Here is a 26,555-nt window from a genome sequence, read left to right as displayed (position 1 = left end):
TTGAGGCATCTAGTAGAAATCATGGTGAAGAGAGGACCACAGACAGGGATATTTCCCATTTTAAAATCCTAGAGATCTTCAGTGCATTGAGTTTGTGGTAGAGAGAGCAATATCTTGCTAACCAAAAAGCAGCAGCAAGCAATATTTTCCAAGAACAAAGAATGCTTCCTAGTAAATCCCAGGCTTTCTAAATACTTCAGAAAAGAGGTTTGGCTTCCCAGATCAGCTAGCTAGCTAGCTTGCTTGAGGACTGGGTTTTCTATTATTCAAGGCCAGGTCGATGCAATTGACCGTCTGGAATATTTTAATACAGTTAAGCTAGACCAGGTGCCATGACACCTTCAACTTAATCAGGGCACAAGGAAGGTCGACTCTAACAACAGCAATGGAAATTATCAACATACTATTCCAGTAGTGCACAATGCATGATCAAGGGCTTCCCAAGGAAAGCTTGCCTCAAAACCTGTATATGTTTCAAATTTTATTCTGCTCAAGAGAATATATTATAAATCATCCAGTCATGCCCTCTATTCAAATTTAAATAAGCGTATGGGTTCAACCAGTTGAGCACCATAATAAAAAGGTTAACATTAATCATAATTACTATTTCCAAGTAAAATAAGCATATGTTTGTTCCACCTGATCTTACTAGTTAAACAGGACTAAATATCATACGTGGACATATCAAAGAGGGCACATCTTCTGCGGAATCTTACATAACTTCATGCAGATATTGGTAATTTGACTGCCATTCTCTGTACAAGCCAAGGCCTCTCCGGATCTGGGTCAATAAATGAGTGCAGAAGAAACTGTTCAGCTTCCTCATCGAGCAATTCTCTAGCCCATGTAACTCGGTTCGAAAGGCAGCAGCCAGGCCCAAAGCATCTGTGGACAAGTTTAGAGAAGGAACATAAGAAAACCGCTACCTTCAGCAGCCGAGCATTTCATGGTAAGGCAACTGTGCAAAAGAACTAACAGAAAGAAACCACTACTGATAATGATTGTTCCCCCAGGAAACAAACATACTGCCTTTTCGAAAAATCATGCTTAACTGTTGGTGTGGTGCTTTAAAACTATCTAATCTGGCAGTCAACCAAAGAAGTTTATTCAACGAGTTGTTGGTTCTGAGATGTTCATTCTAGCACCTATAAGAATGAGCAATGCCAAGGTTGCAACAAATATATAGCTGGAACCCTAAATAACCACATCAAGACTATCATTTTTTTGAGGAAACACCAGAATTATCATTGAAATTTGCCAAAATGGAATGGTAGGAAGCCCATTCCCAATACTCTCAGAAGTACATAGCTGTACTCATAAAAACAGGCATTTCTCTCATTCTCAGGCTTGTCCCAGTTATGCCACCCGACAGGTTTAATACAGCAATCTATCCATGTGTATGCAAAAACAACTCTTCCAAAAGGACCCCATGGCCGCCCAAGATATGACTATGAACTGCTGCCAGTCCCAGTAATAATACATTTGCACGGTTTGATTGTGAGTACCACAAAATAGACATAATAACACTTTTATGCAGCAAAAGAGAAACATCAACTGGAAAAAAATAAATTACACGAGATCGAAGAATTCCTGCTTTGTATTTAGATGTGAGAAACAAAGCATTCAACATGCACATGTTAATCAACCTAAACAGGCGTATTCAACAAAATAATAAGTCCACTGTAAATATATTAATTATAAGATGTAGAAGTATTAACCAAATATAACTTCATAAATCAAGTAATCAACAGAGAGCTACATAACCCCAATAAATGGGTTATGTTCAATTGTTATTTTCAGTTAAAGCCAGAATATAAGTGCAGCTCTCAAAATTTGATGCCAATTTATTAAATCACATAAATAATAAACTTAGATTGCAAGATGATAACCATACATAATACCTCTCATGTTCATCACTCATGCCCAACTCTGGTAGCAATATTGATATTGTATCAGCTTAGCTCGATATATACTGCCAAATGGACTTGGTCCAGCTGGTTGGCATCCCTCTCTACATGGGAGAGGTCCTGGGTTTGAATCCAGGGGGTGGAATCCCCACTAGATTTCTCAACAAATGTATGTGATGAATTAGTCCATGTCAGCTGAAATAATGCAGGCCAGCATATTAGAATAGCTATTGGCGAGTACCTGATACTGATACAAACTGATATCTTGGCTGAGATCTTGGCCAAGATAAAAAATAGAAGTACACAAACTCGCTAAATGGATAAATCTGACATATAGACCTTTAGCCAATCATTCCTATTAAGTCATACATCCACTGTCACTGCAAATCTACTCGAATAATCTATCAAGCCTCTTTGACACATGTTAAGGGTGCTGATTAGTGGAAGCTGCAGAACAGCAAGAGGGGCTTACATAGAACAATGTTGTATCAAAAACAAGAGCACAGAGTCTAAGCTACCAATGACCATCAAAAACCCTTAAACCTAAAACATTTTATGGATGCCATTCATCTTAAAGTGACCTGAATACTGTCGGGAGAAAAAATGCCGCCCGCCACTAATCCTTCCTTACGTAAACTCGGAAATCGTCGTAGCACTCTTGGACTCATTGGTGGGGGACTAACATGACTATGTTGATTATCAATTACCCCTCGATCAAGAAAAGATGTACGAAACTAACAGTTAATTGGAAATAACCTGTGAACTGCTGATAGGCAGTCATGAAGAGATCATGTAGGGTTTACAGAAACGACAAACTTTAGTTTCAATAACAATAGTTTGAACTTTAAAGCCAAATCTGAGGCCTGTAAGAAAGTGAAAAAACTTTTTGATGATTTTAAAAGCACATTTGCACTTATAGAAAAACTTATTAAATTAAGCATACGTTCAATGCTCCTATATCTTATCAACCAAAAAAACTAATGAGTGAAAACTACTAATCGTAATGCATAATGAAATACAATCTCGGGAAAAGAAGGAAAGCAAACAAACCTTAAAAACACATAGCCAGTTGGTTCTTGGGAAGATTTCCTCCTTTGAGCAGTTACAAATCCTGCAGACTTGCAATGGATATGACAATGTTCCAGCAGGGCAGTAGCATTCCCAAAGATGAAGTCCACACTTCCTTCAATATAACAATCTCTCAGATATTGTTTTCCATAATGCAAATACAAGGTATCCTGCATTTTGAAGAAATATATATAAAAATTCAAACGAAGTATATAGTCAATAAAAAGCTTAATAGCATTGTTAACATCAACGATCAATTAAACATGTAATGCTGTTTCCGTTTGGAGACCAAGACGAGATTCAAATCTTATGCTTTCAAATAAAGAGAGAACTCAAAAGTATCCGCAAAGAAACAATTTGGCTAATTGTTAGACTATCATATGCCAAAATTAAGAAAGAGATAAAGGACAAATGTATACACAAAAGGCACTGTGTCGCTGGTGACACTGTGGTTAAAAACACTATTATTTTATTAAATGGCAAGGAACTAATTTATACACTTCTATCTTATGAGATGCAATTCCATTGCTCTCCAAAATAATGTTCAAGAGACCTATGCTCAACAGGTGGAATTGAATAAACAAGAAAGTGCATATAGCATAATTAAAAGAATTATGCATTTATTCTTAACCACAAAATAATCAATTCAAAGTATCACATGCATATGCACATGTCTGGCACCGATATCAGTTGAGTAAGGATAGTGTGGAACAGAACTTATTAACAATGAAATGCTGGAAACCATTTTTTCTTCTTTTTTATCCCAAGTCTAATATAAGAAAGAGCAGCAAGAATAAAAAACCGCTGGCTAACCTAAATTCTCAAGTGATTCATGAAATTTTTCCTTTCAATCTTTAAGAACCAAGAAAAAATATCACAAACTTCAATCACATATCATCATGCCCAAAGCAATTATCCTATCAGTTTTTCTCATTAGGTGTGAAGAAAGAATAAAGAGCTTGAGCACTGGCCTTCAGCATTGCAAGTATCCTTTGATCAAGCAAAGGCCTTACAAGTCCCTGGAATATCAACTTATCATGGTATGTATCAAACCTTGGCACTTGTACTCTGATGCTCATCTTATATCCCATATGCTAATTGTAGGTCATTCATATGCTTCTAAATTTTGATTCAGCAATGACTCAGTGAAACCACATATATTTTGAAACAAGGTACCCAATTTGATTTATAATTTTATACCAAGCTGGAATGGTAATAGCAATTTCAGTCTTTTCTCCATGATCAAGCCATCGCTCATTCCCCTCAAGTTGGACCCATCAATTCAAAGTTACCCAGGAGCGTGATTCTAAGTTCAGAAGAATCCATGTAATCATGTAGATCTTTGTGACTGATTGTCAAACTAGTCAACCCTCTTCTAACCAAGGAAACTAGGTACAAGAAGGGCTTTCTGTGAAACCTAGAAAACATAGTCTTATTGTGGTTAAAGGGATATTTAGTTGTCTATATGAAGAAAAAGGAGGGGCAGAGACTCAAAAACTTTTAATCTTTAATTGTAATAGTAGTGCTTTGTGTTTCGTTCCATTTCATAAAATGAGACATCAAACAAGAGAGGATTACCTCTTTTTTAAAGAAAAAAAAGGTGAAAACTGCGATTTTGAAATCACTCAGCACAGATCCTGCCAATGCAAAGAGGAATATAGGACAAACTGCAAGTGATGACATCTAAGTAAAGGTGATAAAGGTAGATATAGGCAAATCAACACTCCAATCAAACTGAAGAGAATCTTCAAGACTAAAATGATCAAATGAAAGATCAAACGATAGATCCGGAGAAAAGAAAAAAATCATGAAATTTAATTTATACTGCTTAAAATGACCTAGAAAATTCTGCAAGATCAAAAGCTTAGGTAGAACAAATATTTCTATTGCTCACAAATCAAACCACTTACTATAACTTGACTGGAAATCATAATGCTACCAAGAAATTATTAAAATTGGCCCTCATATTGTTCAACCCACTTGCTCATTTTGCATCAAACTTTTTAGCAATACTTTCTAGCATAATATTAATTAACATTAGTTAAATAAAGTTGTATACCTGTCACTTGTTTGAACGAGCAGTTAGGCATTTCAAATGGATAAGTTACCACAAGTGATGCCTCCAGAGGAGCAGCTGGATGATTATATCACAAAATTATTTTTTCTCAAAGTTCATTCAATATAACTAATCTCCACTAATAGAAGAAACCAAGAGAAAGAGAGCCCCCTTCAATTAAATTAAAATCGAAATCCCGGATAAGGAGATCCAAACCTTAATGCCCCACGTCAACAAAAATCTACACAAGCAATAGCAAACCCTAAGCAAGACATAAGTTGCGCATTTGTCTATATCGCTAGATGTCGGGACGAGTCACGCAAGATCGGTGTCCCCAATTCCAGGTGATTGCAATTAGATGTGCACATGTGATATACTTCTGGCAATTTTTATGCAATAAACAGAGTAGGAAACAGGTCCAAGCTGCCTAAGAAGAGGGAAGAGCAGTACCTGCCATCCAAGAAACCTGCAATTATAAAAGGCACACCGGTCCGCCGTCACTCGGATCGCGACGGCCTGCCCCGAACCCTGCGTAGGAGTATCACCATGCGATGCGGGTGAGTACAATTCAAGAAGACAAGCCGAGGCCAGGGAGCAAAAGGGGGCAGCGGTTGGTACCTGGGGGGCAGAATTCTCGAAGGTGATATTCTCGGCAATGAAGTCTTCTCCTTCGACAATGGTGCTCCCACATCCGAAGGTCCCCTTGCCGATCGCACGAGATGACTAAGAGAAGAAGGTAGGCTAATGGTTGGCGATCTGAAGCCCAGAGAATTTTTCGGATCGAAATTAACAGATGGTGGTAAGAGGTAGACCTGGTGGTGGTTGATGCGGGTGGCGGTGTTGTCCCAGGAGAGGATGGTGGTCTCGGGCTGGGAGGCGGCGAGGGTGATGAGGTTCTTGGTCTTGGGCACGTACACCGCCTCCCGGTAGAACCCCGGCGCCACCTGGATCACCGTCCGCACCCGGTTCGACTGCGGCACTGCACCGATCGCCTCCTGGACGGTTCGGAAGTCCCCGCTACCCTCAGCACCCGACGCGACATCGCCGCTGCTTCTTCTTTCTCTCTCGTTGGTTTGTTGCGCTCGTCCGTTGTTCTGGGTCGGAGTTTTCCGTTTCGCTTGTGATTAAATTCCACCGCCATTTCTCTCTCCCACCGACAGATTCTCTGTCGCTGGTGCTAAAGGTAAAGATGGGCATGAAGGCCAGAAAAGTGCTTTTTAGCATATATTTGGTTGATCATAAAAAAATAATAAATTTTTAAAATATTTATATTTGATGTCATTCATTTTTTTTAGAAAAATTATGTATAATTTCTATTATGTCCTTAATAAAATTAGATTTTTAATGCCTCTTTAATGCTTCTTTAATGCTGAAGGAATTTTTTGGAAAAAAGTAAAAATGGAGTGATTCCCGCCTCATAGGAAAATTAGAAAAAATAACTTTCTCATGTGAAACATGAGAAAATAACTTTTCCATAAAATATGCAAATCATATTTCAATGGGAATACAACTTTCACTTCTTTCTTCTTTGAAAACTTCAGCCAAATAAGAAACATCTCATTACTTTCTCGTTGATCACACTTTCCTCCCTTCTTTTCCCGCGAACCAAACGAGCCCGCAATGGTCATGGATTTGGATGGAAAGCTAAAAAAAGTTAAAAGAGGTACAACTTTTGCTCTAGTACCGCGCAATCTTGGTAGCTGGACCATACGCATGTTCTCTTCTTGAATTTTAGCCTTGTTCGTTTGACATTTGTTAGGATGAAGAGATGCCACCATCCTACATTTCTAGAAATGAAGTAGAGTTGTGAATATTGTTGAGGAAGTGCAAGTTTAGAAGAGGTTTTAATAATTTTTCTGTCCTGTACATTGATTAGGTTGAGCCATGTTACTGTAGTCCGTTTTCATTTTTTTTTTTTTGATCTTAAATTCTTTAAGAATCACATGAATTGTCCTGTTGCATGAATATAACAAGATGGTCTTCAAAATGGCTAAAATGAGAGATTTTGTTAATTACTGAAGTAGCCTGTGCTAAAATATAAGTCGCTTACGGGTTTTCAGACCATGCTACTAGTTCAAGTAATAAATTTATTGAAAGATATATTCATGTCTTTGTTTCGAATGTGGTTCCAAACAGGAGAATAAATTTTTTTCTTTTTTTTTGGAAGAAAAAAGAATAAATTGTGGGGCTGTTTGGTACTATTTTTTAGTTCCAAAAATCTAAAAAATAAATGAATTGGGCTGAGCACATGTACGGTGAAACTTTTTATTTTAAAAAAAAATATTTATAAAATCTTTTAGGGCTTTCAATAAAAAGTATGGACGAATAACAGAAATTTTGCATAAACACTACCTTCAACACCTATGATATTTTGCTAAATTGGTAGAGTAATGAAAACGCAAAATCAACAAAAATAATCCACAGTCCCTAAGTTATATAAATTATATTACTATGATGTTGTACGGTGAAGATCAAGTTTGTTGCGCTTGACAAGCATTAAGATTATTTTGACTCTGGACTAGGCATTTTAACCCAAAAAAAAAAATGACACCATGTGAGACTGCAAAATCAAGAGCTTGGCCTAACTCATAAAACGACACATGCCCGAAATCAGGCACTCGATCACTTGCAAGGCCTCATCTCCTTGCATTTCCTGTAATTAATTGGAAGATGTGAACAGGAGGCATGTTAAGTCAGCAAGCTTAGCAACCAAGGTTCGATTGCATATATCTTTTAGCCCAGATACGTAAGACTACATGCGGCAAGTTAAATGCATGCAGTTCTCAGGCCCACTTTTAAGAAGACAAATTCCTTCAGGACTATTTCCCAACCTGATACAACAATGATGAATTGGTACATAATGTGATCAAAATAGGATTAAAGCAGCTTCCTTCTCTCAAAGAAGCTTTTTAGATGCCATAACTGCAAGCCCGCCACTGATAAACATACAGCAAGTGAAAGAAAACTTAGCCATGCCATCCTAGAATTTGTCGTTCTGGTCATTCCCTGCATTGCTTCCTCACTGAAACATTATCAGGAAACAAAAATTCAATGCATGCTAATGACAAGCAAGGCTACTCAATATTTGATGAGGGCTTCGCAACCTAGTGGGAAAGTGGCCTTGATAATGAAACCAACAAAACCTTTCAGTTCATTTAGCATTTTAAAGTCGGAATTAATTAGCCAAACTTTATATAATGTAACAGATTGAAAGCTGCTCGTAAGAGATAAATACTTTCGAAATCAAGAGATAATTACTTCTAAAATCAAAAAAGAAAAGAACCATTCACCATAGACCACCTTTCCCTTAGAGACAAAATAAGAGGAAAGGGTAGTTTTAGGGTTGATTCATAAAAATTCAACAGAACATCCTGGTTCACATCTGGACAGATAATCTGCACTGACTCAGATCTGTCCTGCATAGACTTGATAATAGCCCCCCATTTGCTTCAGTTAGCTTTGTAAAATTTTTACTCTAATAAAGAATCTTTTTCTCAAATTGAAGAGATGTTTAAATATCATATGTATTACCTTAAACGAAGATAGAACATATCATCATGGATCGACTGAACAGTATCCCTCAGTTGCAACAACTCCAGCTCCACGCGCTACAAAAGAAATCATAACACAGACATATTAGAGCAAATTCCGGTGCCAGCTTGCAACAAACTGAATCTATGGATTAGGCTTTTCCCATTGCACAATAAAGAAATAGTTTTCTCTTCCAGGGACAAGAGGCAGTTTTTACATCCTGTAAACCATCTTCCTGGTAAAGGTCAAACAGACAAAACTCATAAATGAAAAACCATGCTTTGAAAGAAAGCATTCATTGTTCAAGAAGCTTAAGGAATTCAAGTACTTGACGATTAGAACTATGGAAAGCTAAGGAGGGGGGAAACCAAAAATTTTCATCCACATAAAAATGAATGACGATATTTTTATTTTGTTCACATCATGTGGCATATGCAGGACCAAAATGCTGACAGATACAGAATAACAAGGAAAGAGCAACTTCTATGGCCCAGCCCCTTATCAGGAATATGAGAAAAGATGAAATTATATTGGCATCTAGGATAAAGAATTTAAAAAGATCATTTGCATGCTCATTTTCTTGGTTAAGGATTGATAAATGTCCAACTTCATCCAACAACTTACCTTTTACAAAATCAACTCAAACAAATTTATTTTCATCATCATCAACAAAGCCTTCTCCCATCAAAAATGTGGTAGGCCAATAGAAAAAAATTATTGAAAAGGTAATGTAAAAGAATTGAGATAAATGTTCGACTTCATCAAACATATTACCTTTCAAAAAATCAGTTCAACAACTTTATGTCATCGACATCAACAAAGCCTTCTCCCATCAAAGATATCGTAGTCCATAGAGCATAAATATTGAAAAGGTAATGTAAAAAGATTGAGTAGCTTTCAGCAAAGAGGACATCTCTTGGAACTTTGTACAACTAAAAATGAGAAATTCCTCCACATTTTTTCTGACTCTCCAATTCTTTAACTCCACTGTGGGACATTTCTCCTCTTCCAATTCATAATCACCTCTTATTTCTTTCACTTATAATTGGATGATAAAGAACATGCTCATTTTCTTTAACCTATCTCCCTTAAGTGAGAATTAAGCTAAATGTGTATTAATTGAGTCATAAGCTAAGCCCATCATTTGGTGTGTCAAATCTAGATCACACACTCCAAAATGAAGTACCACATCATGGATTTCTATATCAGTACAATATTATTACCTTATCTTCTCCTTCTCTTTATACAATCCAAACTCTTCAGAACTCTTGAAACAAAAAATCCACTTGAGCTTGAGTAAGCACCATTATTTAAATAAACTAATCAAAAGAGATAGATAAAGTGGGCATCTTAACTTATGTGTATCCCAAATAAAACTCGAAGTGTTGCAAGTAATCTTTTATTTTTATCCAATTAACCATTTCATGGAGACCAATATACCTCATAACCTACCAGCAGCAAAATCATACGACTCAAGGTCTTTGGCACAGCCATGAACAGACCAAAGACGAGTTCTAGTTCACCTTTTTTGTCATTAGTTTAATGGTTGTAACCATCATATTATAAGTGTTCTACTTTAGCTTCTCAATCTCTTGATACTTTGTTCTGTTGAAGTAGAAATAAGTAATAACGCAAGGGCATAGTTTGTAAACATGTGATGTTACACAAGGGATTTTGCAAGAGGTCAATCTACTCTATGATAAATAGCATAACAAATGATGAAATTCCTTATAAACCTCCTGTAAAAAAGATGTCAACCCATGGAAACCATGAACATCTCCCTTGAATTGTGGTGTAGGCCACTCTTTTATAGCTCACACTTTCTCAGGATCCAGTTTCAAGCTATCTGCTGACAAAATGAAGCTAAGAAACACCACCTCATCGAACAAGAAAGAGCATTTCTTCAAATTGATATAGAGTTTCTCCTTGCAAAGAACCTCCATAACTTGGCGTAAATGAATCAAATGCTGAACTATAAATGAATATATCATCAAAGTACACGACTACAAATTATCCTAAGAAAGGTCTAAGTACCTCTATCTTAACTTGCGTAAAGGTGCTGGGTGTATTGGACAATTCAGACTACATCACCAGCTATTCATAAAGTCCATCCTGTGTTTTCCATTCATCACCACTCCTCATCCTAATTTGATGATACCCACTCCTTAAATCTATTTTAGAGAATACCTTGGACCCAACAAATTTATCAAGCATGTCTTCGAACCAACATATAGGAAATTGATACTTGATGTTAATCTTGTTTATGGCATGGTTGTCCACACATATTCTCCATGAGCCATTCTTTTTGGATGTAAGCAAGGTTGGAACAGCACAAGGATTCTTGCATTCACTCACCAACTCCTTGCAATTAAGTCCTCTACTTGTTTTTAGATTTCAGCATGCTGTAGTGGTGGTATTCTATAAGGTGCAAGTTTGCGAAAAATATCATGCCTTCTCCAATCTTCTTCCTCATCTCTAGGCATTGCCATCATACGACGCACTATCAAAGATTTGCCTTCTACCTGGTAAATGTCAACATCATCTACTACATAATGGTACTCATCAAAAATTAGATGCAGAAAAGCTGCTTCTTCCTCCTCAAATTCTACCAAATTCACCCTTCTCTGTGGGCATGCATAGGAAGTGGGTCTTTTTCTCCTGACAAGAGAAATAACATAATTGCAACTTGCTATTTGTCTTAGTGAAACTTGAACCAAAGGTGTTTTGCGCATCGTATTTCGCTATTTCTTTTTCCTTCTCACCCTAGTCAATGTTAGCAACATACCTGCTGCCTTTCTGGCTCGATACAACAACTTTTTGCCCATCTTTGGAGTTTTTTGTCTCTAAAACACTCTGTACAGAACTTGAATTCCTCTGTATTGCACCCTCAATCCTTTCCAACAAAGGCCTCCTTGAACCATAATGCCATACTCGCCTTCCTACCATTAAGGTATATTGTTGAGCATCCTCTAGGTTGAACAAACAAACCACTACCATCTTATCTCTAATGGATTTATTTAATCTAGCAAGATAATGAGATGTTACTTGCTCTTCGGACTCGTTTAAACCAACCCAAATAGAGAGATTGTTGAATTTGAAAGTGCATTTCCTCAACGGTCATGCCTCTTTGTTTTAATGAGTGGAATTTCTCATATAACTCCACCGTGTAATTAGCTGGCAAAAATTATGCAGCTTAGATTTCTTGCATTCCCATGTGCTAACTTTTGGCCTTCCTTGTCTGGCACGTTGTTCTTCAACCCTCTTCCACCACTGAAGTGCAGCACCCTTCAATTTAAGCTTCATAGACAACACTTTTTAATCTTCAGCCATGGGTTTCCACTCAAAATAAGTCTCTAAGCTAGCTTTCTAGTCCAAAATCCTCCTCGTGCATTTTTTCCATTAAAACTAGAAACTTCTACTTTGACTCCTCCATTCAAAGCAAGTGCACGTACTAACCTCTCCTCACATCTACCTTCTACTGCTTGATAATAGGTCCAGTATCACATAAGGGATTTTCCTCTTCCTCTAAATCTTCATCCATGGTGCTATCTTCCAATATGTCTAAGGGTTCATGGTCACCTTCCGGAGTCTATATACAGACTTTCGCACCTTCTCGTTATTGAAGGGCTTGCACACCCCGCAACAAATCTTCAAGCATATGTCTCATCTCAGCCAAATCTCTTTATTGTCCCTGATTTCCTCAACCACCTCTACCTCTTTCACATCAAGCCATGGCTTTGATGTTGATTTGACCTAGCAAGAATGGAATTCTAGCAAGAACAAGAGAAATTACAGCAAAGAAAGCATAAAACTGAATTAGGAATGAAAGGAATCTAGGTTCAAGATCCCAAGGAATTCTTAGATCTGTATGATTTTTATTAGAAGGCAAAAAAAGTACTTACAAAGACTCTTAATAGACCTTTTATATAGGATAATAAAAACTTATGTAATGAAGGGTTGTGACGCTAGGGTTATTAGAGACCTGATATAAAAGGTCTATTAAGAGCCTTTGTAAGTACTTTTGTTGCCGTCTTATAAAAATAATATAGATCTGAGAATTCCTTGAGCTCTTGAACCCAGAATCATTTCATTCCTATTTCCTAATTTAGTTTTATGCTCTCTTTAATATAATCTCTTCTGTTCTTGCTAGAATTTCATTCTTGCTGCATCACTAAACCTTAGAGTAGCTTGCTCCATGTTAGAAGTTATTGGTAATGCCACATGATACGAAACTGTCTTTTTGCTTAGACATATCTTAAATTATACTATCATACTTCAACCAGTCAATATGATATCATGCTTTTATTTCCACCTTATCCTTAACTGTTTAGTAATTGCTAGAACATGAAAATAACCCTCCATGATGCCCTTCCTAACATGAAAGCAATACTAGCTTCCAAAAATTGCTATTTCAAAAATCCTTTGCACCATCCTATATCATAACCTCTTTGCATATTCTTTATTTTAGATAAATGATGTAGTTAAACCATGTTTCCTTTTGTACAGAAGGAATAAGTGCAATGCCAATGTCCGCATCTATTGGCAGCATTTTTGTAAATGTAAATAATGAAAGAAAGAGGTGCTATCAATCAAAGGGGAGTAAAAGCTGATGCTACCTAAAACAAGGAGAGAAGTTTTATTTGAAATTTGTAGATCACTTCAATATGATATTCGTTGAATAAAGGAATTAGAAATCAAACATTATTTATATTGCAACTATGGATTTGAATTGAAGGCAAACTTGACAGGACCCTAGAGCAAAAAAATGGGTATATGAAGTTCAATTTGATATATGAAGACATTTGGCTTTGTTATCAAAGACTTTGTAAATATGAACATACTTTTAGAAATGTTTACCATAAAAACTTTTGCATGAGTAGAGACTGATGCCATTTTTTTATTGCTTTATCTCCATCTAATAAACTAGAGATAGGGTTAAGGGCTATTAGCCAATTAACTATTGGATGGGGACTTTAAAAACTAATTTGCTTCAAAGATTTCAGCAGCTACATAACTGTATAGGGTCTTTGCTCACCTGCTTGGATATAGGAAATCTATTAGGTGCCCTCTGCTTGCTTTTGTGTTTTGAATAGGTTTTGATATTTTCCTATGTGGGGTCTCATAAAGATATGAATTTGCTACTCTAACAAGTCTTACATTTTGTCATAAAAAAACAAGTCCTACATGTTGTCAAGAAATATTTGTAAGTCTTATCCATTTCTTTTTTCTTTATTTTTCTTAGAGAGAATAATCTTGAAGCATCTTAGTTAGCTGAAGAGTCCAATTTAGCAAGATTTTAAATTCTGTAGGACAGGTCTGTCTTGATTTTTCCATGGAATAGGATGAGCCACCGTTTGGCCCTGTCCAAATACCTGGGGAAAAGGAAGTCCTAAGATTTGCTGAATGGGATTTGGCAGGATAGTCATGTCCTGACACACAGAATGGTACCCCATCATCCTAGTGTCCCCAGGACATCCCACCGGAACTTGAGTCCTTGCTATTTAGTAAGTCTCATTATGTCATAAGTTAAAAAGGCAATAAGAAGAGGATACAACCACTTTTAGTGATAAGAATGAATATTATTGTTACTTTCTTTCTAGCTATCTCTTCTTTGTCTCTCTCTTCTATTCTCTATTTCACCTAAGGTCATGTATATCTACACCTCCAAGAGAACAAAATTATTCCACTACTTTATTTTCTGCTTAAATAATAAATTCGGATTTCGTAGAACTTTTGAGATCTGAGATTTATTTCAGCTCTCCACCTATCGTAGGTCATATCTTGTAGATTGAAGGTCATCACACTTGATGAACTCAGCTAATTACAATGGTGAATTAAATTGGGCAGATTCAAATCTAAATTTTATGAAAATAGGTCAAATTTAGGTTGAATTATGTTAGACCAATCCATCATGCTCTAATTCAAACATCACCCCACCCTCTCCAGGTTTGTTAGAACAAGTTCACTAGAAAAATGGATTTGCTTGAAAACTATTCTCATGTTGATTTCAATCCCAATAAGAAATCAGCATGCTCTACATGGAATAGAACCAGACTTAAAACTAGAGTTTGTCAAACAAATTTTCATCCCAACTGCTATAAAAGAAGATGGTACCAATAATATGAAAAGCATCCACAGTATAAAGTTAAGGCAAGTGCCTAGCAGCCCCTTCTAGGCAGACTATCCAGGCAGTCAAGGAAGACATCTTCTATGATCATGCCAAACAACCATGTTATTTTAGATGATTTAAGAGATCATATTCATCTACTAAAAGAAACTTCATTGTCAAAATAGAACATGAGTTTTGCCTGTAAAAAGTCTTCCAATAAAATGAAAATAGAAGAGGACTCCAAAATACTCATCATTTATCTGAGATTCATATGCAAGAAATCTTGCAATATCACCATCCCAATGACTAAGCTTACAATGCTACCTAACCTAATTCTGACCATCATTGGCCCATTAAAATAATCCATTTTAACTTCAATGATATGTTCATCTTATAATTTTGACATTTATCAGCAGTAGCTAGCTAGCACACAAAACCATAGAAAAAGGAACTGTGGATTTACCATGATAAAACAAAGGCATATGGATCAAAGACATAAAACAATATAGGCCCATATGAGTACTCCAAATAACTATGGAATTTTCCACATGATACTTCCTATGGAAATAATATGATTATTGATAAAGATCCAAACCGCTAACAACATCCCTCGGCAAACAACAAGGGCAAGGAATGGGAAGCCAAATTGGCATCATCTCATCACACTTCTTTGATTGTGGCACAATTCATTATCAGCATATCACACTGTACACCATAGTTATATGGCAGCATAATATTAAAACAACTTCACTGAACTAGAGGAGGAAATCAGGTGACTTCTATCATCTTCTTCATCTATTTAAGACAATCTCGTTTTCTATGCTCTTTTGTGTGTGTGGGTGTGTGCGCACACGCTTGCGATCGCGAACGTGTGTGCAGATGAGGGAGTATCTTAATTTAAAATAACTATTCAATAGCATGACAAGATCCTGCAACTAATACCTAAATTCCAACCATGAACATTTTTGTCAGATAACAGATTATAAAGCAATATATATATCCAAGAGAATACATAATCATTGACAAATCATATAATTCCAGCCGATAAAATTGTCAAAACATCAAATAAGTTGCTTACATCAAGGTGCCCCTTCTTAGCAATACTTGTCCAGTCTTTGGCGGCGACGCCGGTCCTCAAGTCGAACTCGAGCGTCACCGTGGTCGGCGGCTTGTGGTCGGGCGTCCAAAAGCATGCCAAGTAATCCCCAACCTCGATCGCAGTGAAAGCAAACTTCGCAGACTCCACTCTATCCGCGGAGTGGATGCCATTCCCATGGGGCGACGAAATCCGAATAAATTCCAAATAATAAAAAACATAATAGAATTAAAACGGAGAAAATAGGTCAGATCATATTAGAATATAGGATCTAGGATTGAGGAGAGATGGAACTAGGGCTAGTTATTATACCCGAACGGTGACGCGATGGGAGTCGGGAAGGGGGCTGGAGTCATCGGGGTTGACGATGTTGTACTTGCCGAGGGCCATGGCGTGGAGCTTGATGTCCTCGGAGATGCACTTGGGTTTGCCCGATCAGAGGTCGAAGTAGAGGCATCGGGTGGGCGAGGCCAAGAGAGAGGCCACCGCCAGGGCCAGCGCCAAGCGGAGACCCGCCGATCCTCCTCCTCTAATTCCAGGCCCCATCTCGTCCTGATTCACAAAAGGATGGACGTTCTCTTTTCTTTTCTTTTCTCCTTCTCCACTCCTGTAGTCGGATGGGATCAGGAGTCGGTGGGTATGCGGCGGAGGAGATCGAAGAGGAGATGCGAAAACCAGTTGAAGACTGCGACGCAGCTAAGAATGTGAGCTCTAGACGCCAGCGGAAATGAAATACGCTGCTGGCTCCTGCGACGCGAACCCATGCATGGTAGACTGGGTCAGCCAGAACTCTCCTGATCCAAGCTGTGCTTTGCGTTGGGCTGTGTTCTACGGATAGGTGGGCTTTATTTCGGATTGTTAACGTTGCTTTGATTGAAGTTAGGTTGTGTTGGAGCTCAAGATAGCCATCCTTGTTAGAAATTATGGATTCTGATTGGGATTGGATCAAGCTGGATAAGCCCCGACTTAGGTTGGAGTTAAATGTTGTCTTGTTAGATTGGGTTTTCGATTCCTCCTAGCCGGAACTTGAATACATTAGATGATTTCGGTCCATATTTCAAACCAGACCCTATTGATCCAATGATTGGATTAGCTCGAGCTCCATGTTTAGGTAGAAGATTTTTCATGAGATCCATTGAGTCTATAAGTCGGATCCAAAATATATCGACTTTTTTCTTGTATGTATGTATGTATGCATGTATGTATATATATATATATACACGCATACATATATATGTAAGTATGCATATGTGTGCATATGCCTGTATATATTTCAGATCAATTCTTTGTATTAAGAGTTTTGGATATCCAAGGCCAAACCATTTGCATTCAGATTTGTTGCTACCGATCCTAGGACGTCGACGTGGATCGCCTCTGTGGATTTGCAAAACAACAGGCAAAGAATGAAAGCTCGCCAGATTGGCTCTGACTGGGCCCTCCAATGCTTATGTTAGTAAAGATCTTGTAGATGTAAAATGAAGGAGAAAAAATAGAGAGCTGAGTGACGGAGTCCCTCTTAGCCAGGTTGATTTTTCATCCATACCATTTTTGGAAAACTATTCAGACCTATATATAGTTGGAGTGCAAATCTTCTAGGATCGCATCCTAACAAACTCAAGATCGTGCCGCAATGAACTACTGGCATGGTGTAACAACCCTAAAGACGTACCACAACAACCTAGCAATTGGCGAGACAAACACACCCTTGGAAAGGTGGAAGACAAACTGCTCCTTTTTGCGGAGGAAGCTCTACTCAGCATGGATCAACGATCGAGGTTGTAGAGCTGAGTTAGGAGGAAGCCGCCTTGATGCAGGTTCAAAGGGACTCATCTTCCATTTGCTTGATAACGAATAAGCTGATCGAAATTTTTTTTAATCTTCTGCTACTGACAAAGCGGCCAGCGTATTAGCGCCCAAACTGACAAAAGGAGCAAATTGAGCCTAGTCGAAGGCTTGAGAACCAGAGCTGTGCCACCTTTCTTAGATATCAGGGAAGGCACGGCATATCATAGCCTTCAAAGCTTCTTGCAACATCATAAGAGCTTTGAAGCTCCTGAGCTGATCTATTGGATCAGTAGTACCATCATAGAGTTCTAACTAAGGTACTTTGAACTCCGTAAGCAAGGTTCTTCCATAATTTCTTTGGTGAAGGGAGGCTCGCTCATCACCTCAAACTCACCCTCGTCCTTCCGCTCTTGCAGGGCCATGATCTAGTCATGCATCTCCTTGATTCTGCAATCCAAATCTGCCTCCTTCTTGGAGATAGATCTTTCCTCTCAACCAAGATCTTTCTAAATCTTGGAGGGGCGGCAGCAGTTCTCATTCAAAGATATTTACTAGAAATCTGGATTAAGCTACTCCATAATTGAAATGTACATTAGAACAAGTTCTAGTTTGGTCATCTGCTGCTTTTTTTTGCGATCTCCGGTCATGTTATTCATGGAGGAAGATCACTTTCCAGCTGAACTGGTGAAATACCATACATATTTGAAACTTGAGAGGCACATGTTTTGTCTGGGTTCAATCACACACTAGACCAAGACAAAAGGAGTAAAACAAGATCCTTTTAATGTGTTCAACTATGGGGAACATGATCCTAGGTTTTTTTTTCCATGTTGATCTGTCCAGACTGTCCCATTGAGCATGCTTGGCGTCCAGTGTATAGCCTCCCTATCATGGTACGCATTACAGGCTCCATCCTTTTTGTTTTAGTCAATTTTTGGTAGACACAAGGGGTTAAACCCCAAGGTTACAATCTAATAAAAGAAGTAGAAATGTCAGCGATTGCAAAATAATTGCATCTCGGGCTCCATCCTTATCGTGAGTCGCCAAGTGAAACACATTCCATTCTACCCCTAAAACCGGATCGCTTTTCAATGACACCCGCATGAAACAATTTGCCTGGCTTGGTAAAATTACAACCAAGATTTAGAAAGATGTGCCATGGTATGTGATTCTTGCATCTGACCAAGTTTTAATTGATTGGAACAAGACAAAATTAAATGCTAAATCCTAAATTTGGAGTATACTATTGGACAATAATGCCCTAAAAAATCATTAAAACAAAAATAAAGCACAAAAAATGCAATTTCAATCCAAATGAGAATAAAAATGAGGCTCTGCTTGAAATTAATGAACAGGTAATAGGATAATCTGCTTGGCTAGTTATATAGAATTTATAGCACAAAAAGGTAAAATGGGATTGGTCAGCATGCAGCAATTGGTCAACATCCACTCTTGAAATTTTACATGCAGTGGGTCAGCATGCTTCATAAAGTCCTTCCATAACGAGACTGTCTATATGAAATGGTAACCTTTTGCTTTGGTACTTTGTCAAGAGCGCAGGCTTAACCTTACCGGGAAGGAAAAAAAAAACTGAAGGTGAATATACAGTATGCTCGCTGTAGTGATTGTGGAATAAAGGCTAGCATTGGAAAGTTCTAAAGCTATGCAGTGCACAACAATTAGTTCAGTAATTATGTTTAAAATTTTAAATGGCAGAAGAAGTAATAGAAAGATTATAATATTATAGATGAATTTGTAGTACAATATAATTTTGCAGAAAATCTGTCACTTGTGAGCAAGCTTAGAAGCTTTGTTTTGCTAGAGGTTAAAGCTTGAAATCATGGGTATGAAGTGTTTTTTATTTAGAAGTTCACTAACTATTTATCAATTATCAACAATTATTACCTACCTACCAAATGTTAAAGTATTAACTATCAAACTATTAAGGTTGAAAAAAAACACACCCCTCAATCCATATAAGCCATTTCAATGAAAACCAAAATTATGCATGACATCCTCTGTAAAATGTCATCTCATACGATCGTAATCCCTCTCCATATCTAGTTTGAGCCATAAAAGCATTAAAGGAGAGAGTTTCCGGAGTGCGAAGAACTTCCTGTGCCAGTAAAATATGATCAAAAATAGATCGTGATGCAACAAAATCTGTTTGCTCTGGGGCAATAGTAATAGGCAGTTAAGGTTTCAATATGCTGACAATAATCTTAGCAATAAGTTTATACAGCGTAGAAATCAGGCGTTTAGGCCTGAATCTGAAATCTAGTAGCTGACATCATTTGAAAAGGGATCCGATCCAGCAGGTTTAGCTCTATTGATTTTTTCTTTCTGCAAATAACAAAGATAGAGATGGGCCAGTTAGCCAATGACATAGTGGGCAAAAGAAATACTGGTTGATCCATGGAATCATGTTTGAAAAAAACTTTTGCTGCTATATTTTAGGTATCAAAAACCCCTGAATTTTAAAGTGCATTTAATTTGTATAAGCACGTTTAGAATTATAACTACTGTCTCTCAAGCATGGTCTCATACCCCAAGCTACTTGGAAGACTGGCATCCAAAATCTCTCCAGAAACCTCTTAAACAATACATCTACTTTTTGTGTGCTACCTCTCAATCAATCTTTATTCAGCTTTCACTTGATTGCAAACACAACTTAATCCGATTATTAGTACACAGTGGTAACAGTTGTCTTTGCTGCCAGAATTGGAAGAGCACTTCACCATGCAACACATAGCACGGAGGTCATCTTTGCTCCATGAGATCATACAGTTACCCATGTGTTGAATGAATGGAACTACATCCTTTCTTTCACAAGACATCTAACTAGAAGTTGCCTAGCCATGGAAAAAAGAACAGGAAGTGATAACAATCCAGGATATCAATATCAAAAGAAAAGCAAAGTTGAGGACAACAAAGATAAATGGCCATCCATTCCTATACCAAGTACACCAGGAAATGAAATTGAAACACAAAACATGATCACTAATAATAAACATGCCAGAGACACTGAGCATCTTCCCTTCAAATGGAAAATCAGAAATTTGCACATGAACATCCATATGACTAATGGAAGCAACTCTGAACCTGAAGCAGAGTTGTGCTTAAGAGGACTATTGGTAACATGCCAGGCCTTCCATCCATATCCTATCTGCTACAAGAAAATAAATTTCCAATATTAGTTTTGATAATGTCAAGATTCTCAGATTTCATCGAGCATGCTGATTTTTATCATTACGAAGAATTGTTTTATCAACTGGAGGGACCACTGCTCCCTCTCTCCCCACTGCAGCAGTAGAAGTGAGGCAGCTTAACTCGACCGCAACTCCTGTAAGGTAGATAAAATAAACCTCATAATCCAATTCAGCACCAGTTAATTAACAAAGGATAATTTCAACCACTGTCCAAGAAGATCTAGAATATGTATAAAACATCACCCAGAATAACTTGTGCCAGTTAGATGTAAGACTTGTTAGTTTAATGAAGATGAAAACCTCTATAAAAGTTAACAATTTTGCTGAAACTGTTACATTCACATATATGGATTCTGTTTCTCTCCAGTTTGCCTGCGGAATTCTCACCAGATTCAACTGCTTTTTTGCTTCAGTTTCCACTGTTGCAGAACACTGCTGGTATCTCATTTGAACCACTGCTCTGTCCTATTGGCCCCATTGGTCAGTCAGGTCCCTCGGTCTTTCCTAGATGACCTCCAGAGTACTATGGAAGTCTTCCTCCATTCTAGCTCCCTTACTTTTAGAGAATAGTGGTTTTAAATACAGACAGTGCCGATACATCAAGACAGGGATTCTTTAAAATGAAGCTCCTGTATATAGCACATCGTGGCACCCTTGAGAAATGATCCAATCCACAAGATAGAAAAGATAGGAAATTTCTAGTTTGGTGGTCTAATCATCATATCTGAGTTTCAGTGACCACATATATGAAGTCTTAGTTCTCAAGTCAAAGTATTTGATGTGAAAGTGAGTTAAGAAGTCTCTATGGCATTTAAAAGTCATCAAATGACTTCTTAGGCTTCACAAGATGTGATAGTCTAAAACCGCCTTGATTGAAGTAGAAAATATTGGAGGCACACTGAGCATGATCGCTCCTAAAACATCGCCATTTTTTTTAAAAAAAAAAAATAGAAAACATAAATTCGTATCTGAGTATGTCTTGCAGAAAATCAAAACATCCATACTTATGAATATAAAGTGACTAGTGATATAACTAGGATCTGAATTATATAATGTATTTATAGTATAAATGAAAAACCTCACAAATCCAATGTGATCTATCCTATCAATTGCAGACTTTATGTTTCTTTAGCATTTGCAGAATAGGAGTAACACTGGGTTTTTATTTCTTTACCAAGCATTTCTTGGACATTCAGAGCTTGTGTAGACAATCAGATATTTTCATATTGTCCATAAAAAGGAGTTGTGATATGTGGACCTGGAATATAGTGGGCTTCCACATACCTCTCTGCACAGAAGGTCCTGACATGTCATATCTGCTCTGTATATTATCCTATATCAGTAAGAAGTCACCTGTACTGCAACACATCCCAAATATGTTACTTAAGCCTGGTAGTCCCTGAAACCTGTCCTTTTTTGTTTGGGGCAGTATGGAGGTGCCTTCTCTTCGCCCAGATCATTGCATGTTTCATATTCTGAAGTTCCACCAATCAGTTGGCAGCCACTACAACATCAAATAAAGAGTTAAACCTAGATTCAGAAAGGTAAAACAATGTTTTGGTTTTCTTCTTTCTTTTCTTTTTTTTACCTTAACATCTTCCAAGAAGCATGACTTCCTTGCATTCAATCTTTCTCTTTTTTAATACATATGGCACATTCTCATATGTTTGTATTCTTGAATGAAGTGATGGGTTTTCTTTTCCTTGCATCCATTTTTTTCTCTTTTTCTGTTCATACATGGTGGTTTTATGTTTTACCTTGCCTGGGAACCTAGGAGATGTGGGTTTTCCAAAATCAGGATCTATAAGAAACATGCTCATGCTTATTTTTTGACAGGCACCAATGGAGGAGAACATATACATCTCCAAAGACATTCTCGCATTAGTTTGAGTTTTTCTATGTTTGTCACTCTTTTTGGATCCTGTATGATTGTTACTATTAGTTTCCATAGTGATGTCCTTCAATATGACTTCCAACATATCTAGGGCCCATAAGCAACAAGCATTTTGCCCTGAAATATGAACTAGGACAATATGTTTGTGGAGATGGACCTAAATAATGATAGCATATTCAAATCAAGTCATATACAAGTCTTCTTTGCACTAGAATGCGATAAAAATGGCCTAGAGGACAAGTTTGTTAAGATGGTGTAAGAACTCGTGTACGTGTGTATTTAGTCCCACATTAGTTATACACCAGAGAGATTTTGGGTACTTATACCGGAACAAGAAACCCAAATAATACCTTCTAGCTAACCTTTTTTAGTGGAATTATGTATTATTACAAATAGTATCAGAGAAAACTGGTCCCTAACCCATGTGGACTAGGAGATACTACAGTATGGGCCCATTTGATGCTGATCACGGGCCAATCATTGTATTCTAATTTGAATTGATAGAATTTAGAGTTTAGACTCTTAACCTGGCGAGGACGTAAAGGCTTCAGTGGGGGAGTATGCGAGGGACCCTTGCAAACATATATTTAATCTCACATAGGTTACACATTGTTAAGCTTTTGGATACCTATATAGGGCCAAGAAATCCAAATAATACCTTCCGGAGTGAGGACTTAGGTTAATGTAGATTGGTTGAAATAATGACAGTGTATTTAAAAGAGGTCTTCCATGTAATAGATTGAAATAAAAATGGCCTAGATTAAAAAGAGGAAAATGCTCAAATGTTGTACAATAATATGTCATTTTCTGTTTTCTAAATGTGTTGTGTATCATTGCATGTTGGTACTCAAAGTTGGCATGATAAGGCCTCCACAAGATGGTAAGCAGTACTTAGATACTTGGTTATATGACACTCAAAAGTAAGGCTCAACACATTTTTCCAACATAATTAAGCACTTCTTAAACAAAAAGGCTTTATCATCCAATAATTTAAATTCAAATATCATATTAGATGTTGAATGGGGAAATAATGTGAGTTATATTCCAGAAATTCAGTTTCAATCCTAACTCAGATTGAGACTTGGATAGTTATAGTAACAATTTCTATGGTCTCAGTCTCACAGAATATTTAAGATACAACCAATATAATTAAATTACAAGAAAAAACATTAAAAATAGAAAACTGAGATAAGTCAAATAAAATATCCTAGTAAACGCTTAAAAATATGACACATCATTTAGCGACAATCTAAGATACAATGTAGCACGAGATTGTTAGTTCTTAAAAGCACTAGAAAAAAATAAGATGTCTCAATATTTATTCTAGGTCTAAAGCGTCAAGCAACTGTGTGTGTGTGTGAGAGAGAGAGAGAGGGTGCAAACTGGGTGAGTCGGTCTAGTCTCTTGTGTTGATATAAGAAACCTAGGTTCAATCACACCCTCACTTCAATATTTGGTTGGGTTTCCATGCAGTCATAGTTCTCAAAGTACTCAGAAGGCACAAGGAAGATCACAAGAAAATGCAAAACAATAATCCATCAAATATCAATAAGAATGACTATAAATTTTACTTCATTAAGAGACTTAACTTGCTGATAAATCAAATGAATGTATCTACATTGAAGCTTATGAAATCCCCCATTTTAAAACTTTTCGAAATAAAGAAAGTAACCCAAAAATTCCTTAAATTTCTTGGATCCGAAATTCCGATGCTTTCAAAATTTTCAAGAAAAAATCGTGATCATGTCTTTAATCATAGGAAAATGATTCTTGGAGTCCTGATATACCATTCATAAGTATGACACACCACTCTCATCTAAGAAAATGAAGAAAATATTCCGAGTTTAGTTTTTTTAACTTAAACCTCATATTTTAAGTTGGACTCTGATTTGTTAATTGGAACTAGTCAACGGCCGAAACAAGCCAGTCAGAAACTAACTGAAAAATTACCAAAGGCCAACTTAAGTGGTCAAATTTGTGAAGTATTATATAAAACCAACTTAAACACAAGTTGGTTTCACCCAAAGCCAAACAGTTTCATCCAAAACCACTACAATGTAAAATTGTAAATGGTCTGTGCAACTTTCAATCAGTAACATTCCCAGAACGGTTGAAAACTTGAAAAATTTTCATGACCGTTAGTAAAAATACAACTACAGATCACTTTAGAACTTGTGAAAACAAAATTTGAGCATCCTTTGTTCCAATTAAAGATGGATATCTTAACTGTATATGTTACCATGGATAGTATTTACTATTGCAAAGTTGGAGGTGCAGTTCAAATCAAAATGATTGAACCATGTTCTGTATAAGGTAGGTCACAGAATATAGAGAAGCAGAACTCTTACTTGCATTGGACAATAACCGGAACAGGTTTCAGAGCCTTCGGTCCATTCCTTAATCCCTTCTTATGGCGGGAAACCTGCAATATAATAATCTTTGTTATCAATCTCCGGTCATTCTACAAATTCTTTCATATGCACAAGAATTCCAGAAACCTGCACTGTTGCAGGAAAAATGCATACAAGTTACTAGCGAACACCCATGCAGAAAGACGCAGCCAATTTTCCATACTAAAAGGAAGAAGCACAACCAAAATTCAAGATATAACAACTAAAATATAAAAGTAATTCGATAAATAAAAATCAGAAGTTGAGCAACAAATAAATAATTTATTCAGGCATGCAGCAATAGGCAAAACAAACTAGGTAGAAGACAAGGAGTACAGAGTGTACTAATAGTAGCTACAGACATGCAGCAAAAGCTAACATTTTAAGAGAATACTAGAGTTTACAATTTGTCGGGGAACAATTCACTACAGGTTTTATCATCAATCAGCTGGGAGCTCTAGTACATGCATTCCCAAGACAACATAAGCTATGGACACTGCTATTAATTCATAGGTTTCAAGAATTACTAGGCTGGGGATTTTAACAAATACCTGGAAGGCAAGGTGGTATACGAGATCAGCCAAAAACAACAATCCATTATATTTCAATATTATACAAAACAGCACTTCAAGGGAGAAGGATAATTAGAAGGGAACCCAAAGCACAAGAACTATAGCAGGGCCTACCTTTTTTTTGGGGACGGCCATGAGCCCTGGGAGAAGGGATTCTCGAGAGAGACGGAGGGAAGGAAAGGACGAGGAAGAAGCGCCAGGTGGGACGAAACTCGCCGGAACAAAGACGCCGCCATCACTTCCCGAGGTTTAGCTTTTTTTTTGGTCAAAACGAGGTTTAGCTTCGGGCTGTCGCTCTTCCTGCAGCTCTTTACGCCGTAGAAACCAGAACGGACCGGGCACCAAACCGGAGCATTGGGTCAATTAATGGTCTTTTCATTGAACCGGTTTGCTGATGAAGTCTGAATTTGTGCTCGCGAGGATTCTGCAGATGCTTTGGCCGGTGAAACTGCAGGTATCACGTTATGTGAGGTGAACGAGTCAGTAGATCATGTACTCTTCCAGTGTGTTTGGGCGAGGAGGACTTGGAGGTTGTCAGGGCTCTCGAAGGGCACTTGGAGCTGGAGGGATTGCTTCCTGGAGGAGGTTCGGAGTTGGTCTAGCTCCCCACAGATGCGTTTTGCGGCTATTAGAGCGTCATGCATAGCTTATCAGGTATGGATGGCCAGGAACGGCCGAATTTTTGGCGATATCAGCCTATCCCCGCGGTTTGTGATGGAGCGAGCACGGGCACAGGCAGCAGAGTTCTTTCATGCAGATACGGACTACGGACCTTTGACAGCCCGGGACATCTGGGGCCCCCATTCTGCTTCGGCAACTTCTCATATGGTGTTTTTCACCTAGGAGCCCCCACCTCCGAGCTTCCTCAAGGTCAATTTTGATGGCTCAGTCCAGGATGGAGGTAAGAGGGGAGGAGCCGGGTTTGTCATCAAGGGCTC

General features: G+C 37.7%; 2 protein-coding genes and 1 long non-coding RNA gene across 3 annotated transcripts; all 3 read right to left on the bottom strand.

Annotated features, from left to right (window-relative positions):
- Positions 1-501: 501 nt before the first annotated feature.
- LOC103721238 (pectinesterase 31-like) lies at positions 502-6,152 on the bottom strand (the record flags this gene model as incomplete). Its single annotated transcript, XM_039116077.1, has 5 exons — positions 502-885; positions 2,958-3,145; positions 5,482-5,559; positions 5,650-5,754; positions 5,844-6,152. Coding segments are annotated over 5 exons (843 nt in total), but the record flags the coding sequence as incomplete, so codon positions are not given.
- A 1,636-nt stretch (positions 6,153-7,788) lies between these two features.
- LOC103721230 (transmembrane emp24 domain-containing protein p24delta7-like) lies at positions 7,789-16,157 on the bottom strand. The gene is made up of 4 exons (XM_039116109.1): positions 16,080-16,157; positions 15,750-15,980; positions 8,563-8,639; positions 7,789-8,053 (listed from the first exon to the last, which is right to left on the bottom strand). Exons 1-4 carry the CDS (start codon positions 16,155-16,157, stop codon positions 7,909-7,911), a joined length of 531 nt encoding a protein of 176 aa, XP_038972037.1. The 3' UTR covers positions 7,789-7,908.
- A 3,486-nt stretch (positions 16,158-19,643) lies between these two features.
- Positions 19,644-25,941, bottom strand: LOC108511805. The gene is made up of 4 exons (XR_005507004.1): positions 25,732-25,941; positions 25,004-25,077; positions 20,100-20,895; positions 19,644-19,895 (listed from the first exon to the last, which is right to left on the bottom strand). It is a non-coding gene; the product is annotated as an uncharacterized LOC108511805 (long non-coding RNA).
- Between the last annotated feature and the right edge of the window lie 614 nt (positions 25,942-26,555).

This window comes from Phoenix dactylifera, unplaced genomic scaffold, assembly GCF_009389715.1.
Source record: "Phoenix dactylifera cultivar Barhee BC4 unplaced genomic scaffold, palm_55x_up_171113_PBpolish2nd_filt_p 000051F, whole genome shotgun sequence".
In the NCBI taxonomy this organism is placed as follows: Eukaryota; Viridiplantae; Streptophyta; class Magnoliopsida; order Arecales; family Arecaceae; genus Phoenix; species Phoenix dactylifera.
The sequence above is the reverse complement of the archived record's forward strand: the minus strand, read 5'-3'. Positions and strand labels throughout refer to the sequence as shown.

Bases quoted from the DNA above. Each gene is read 5' to 3' on its own strand.
- LOC103721230 (XM_039116109.1), bottom strand. From the start codon at position 16,157: ATGGCCCTCGGCAAGTACAACATCGTCAACCCCGATGACTCCAGCCCC. The intron at 15,981-16,079 runs GTATAATAACTA...TATTATGTTTTT, and splicing joins CCCATCGCGTCACCGTTCGG to TATTATTTGGAATTTATTCG. The intron at 8,054-8,562 runs GTAATACATATG...ATAATGTTTCAG, and splicing joins ATGTTCTATCTTCGTTTAAG to TGAGGAAGCAATGCAGGGAA.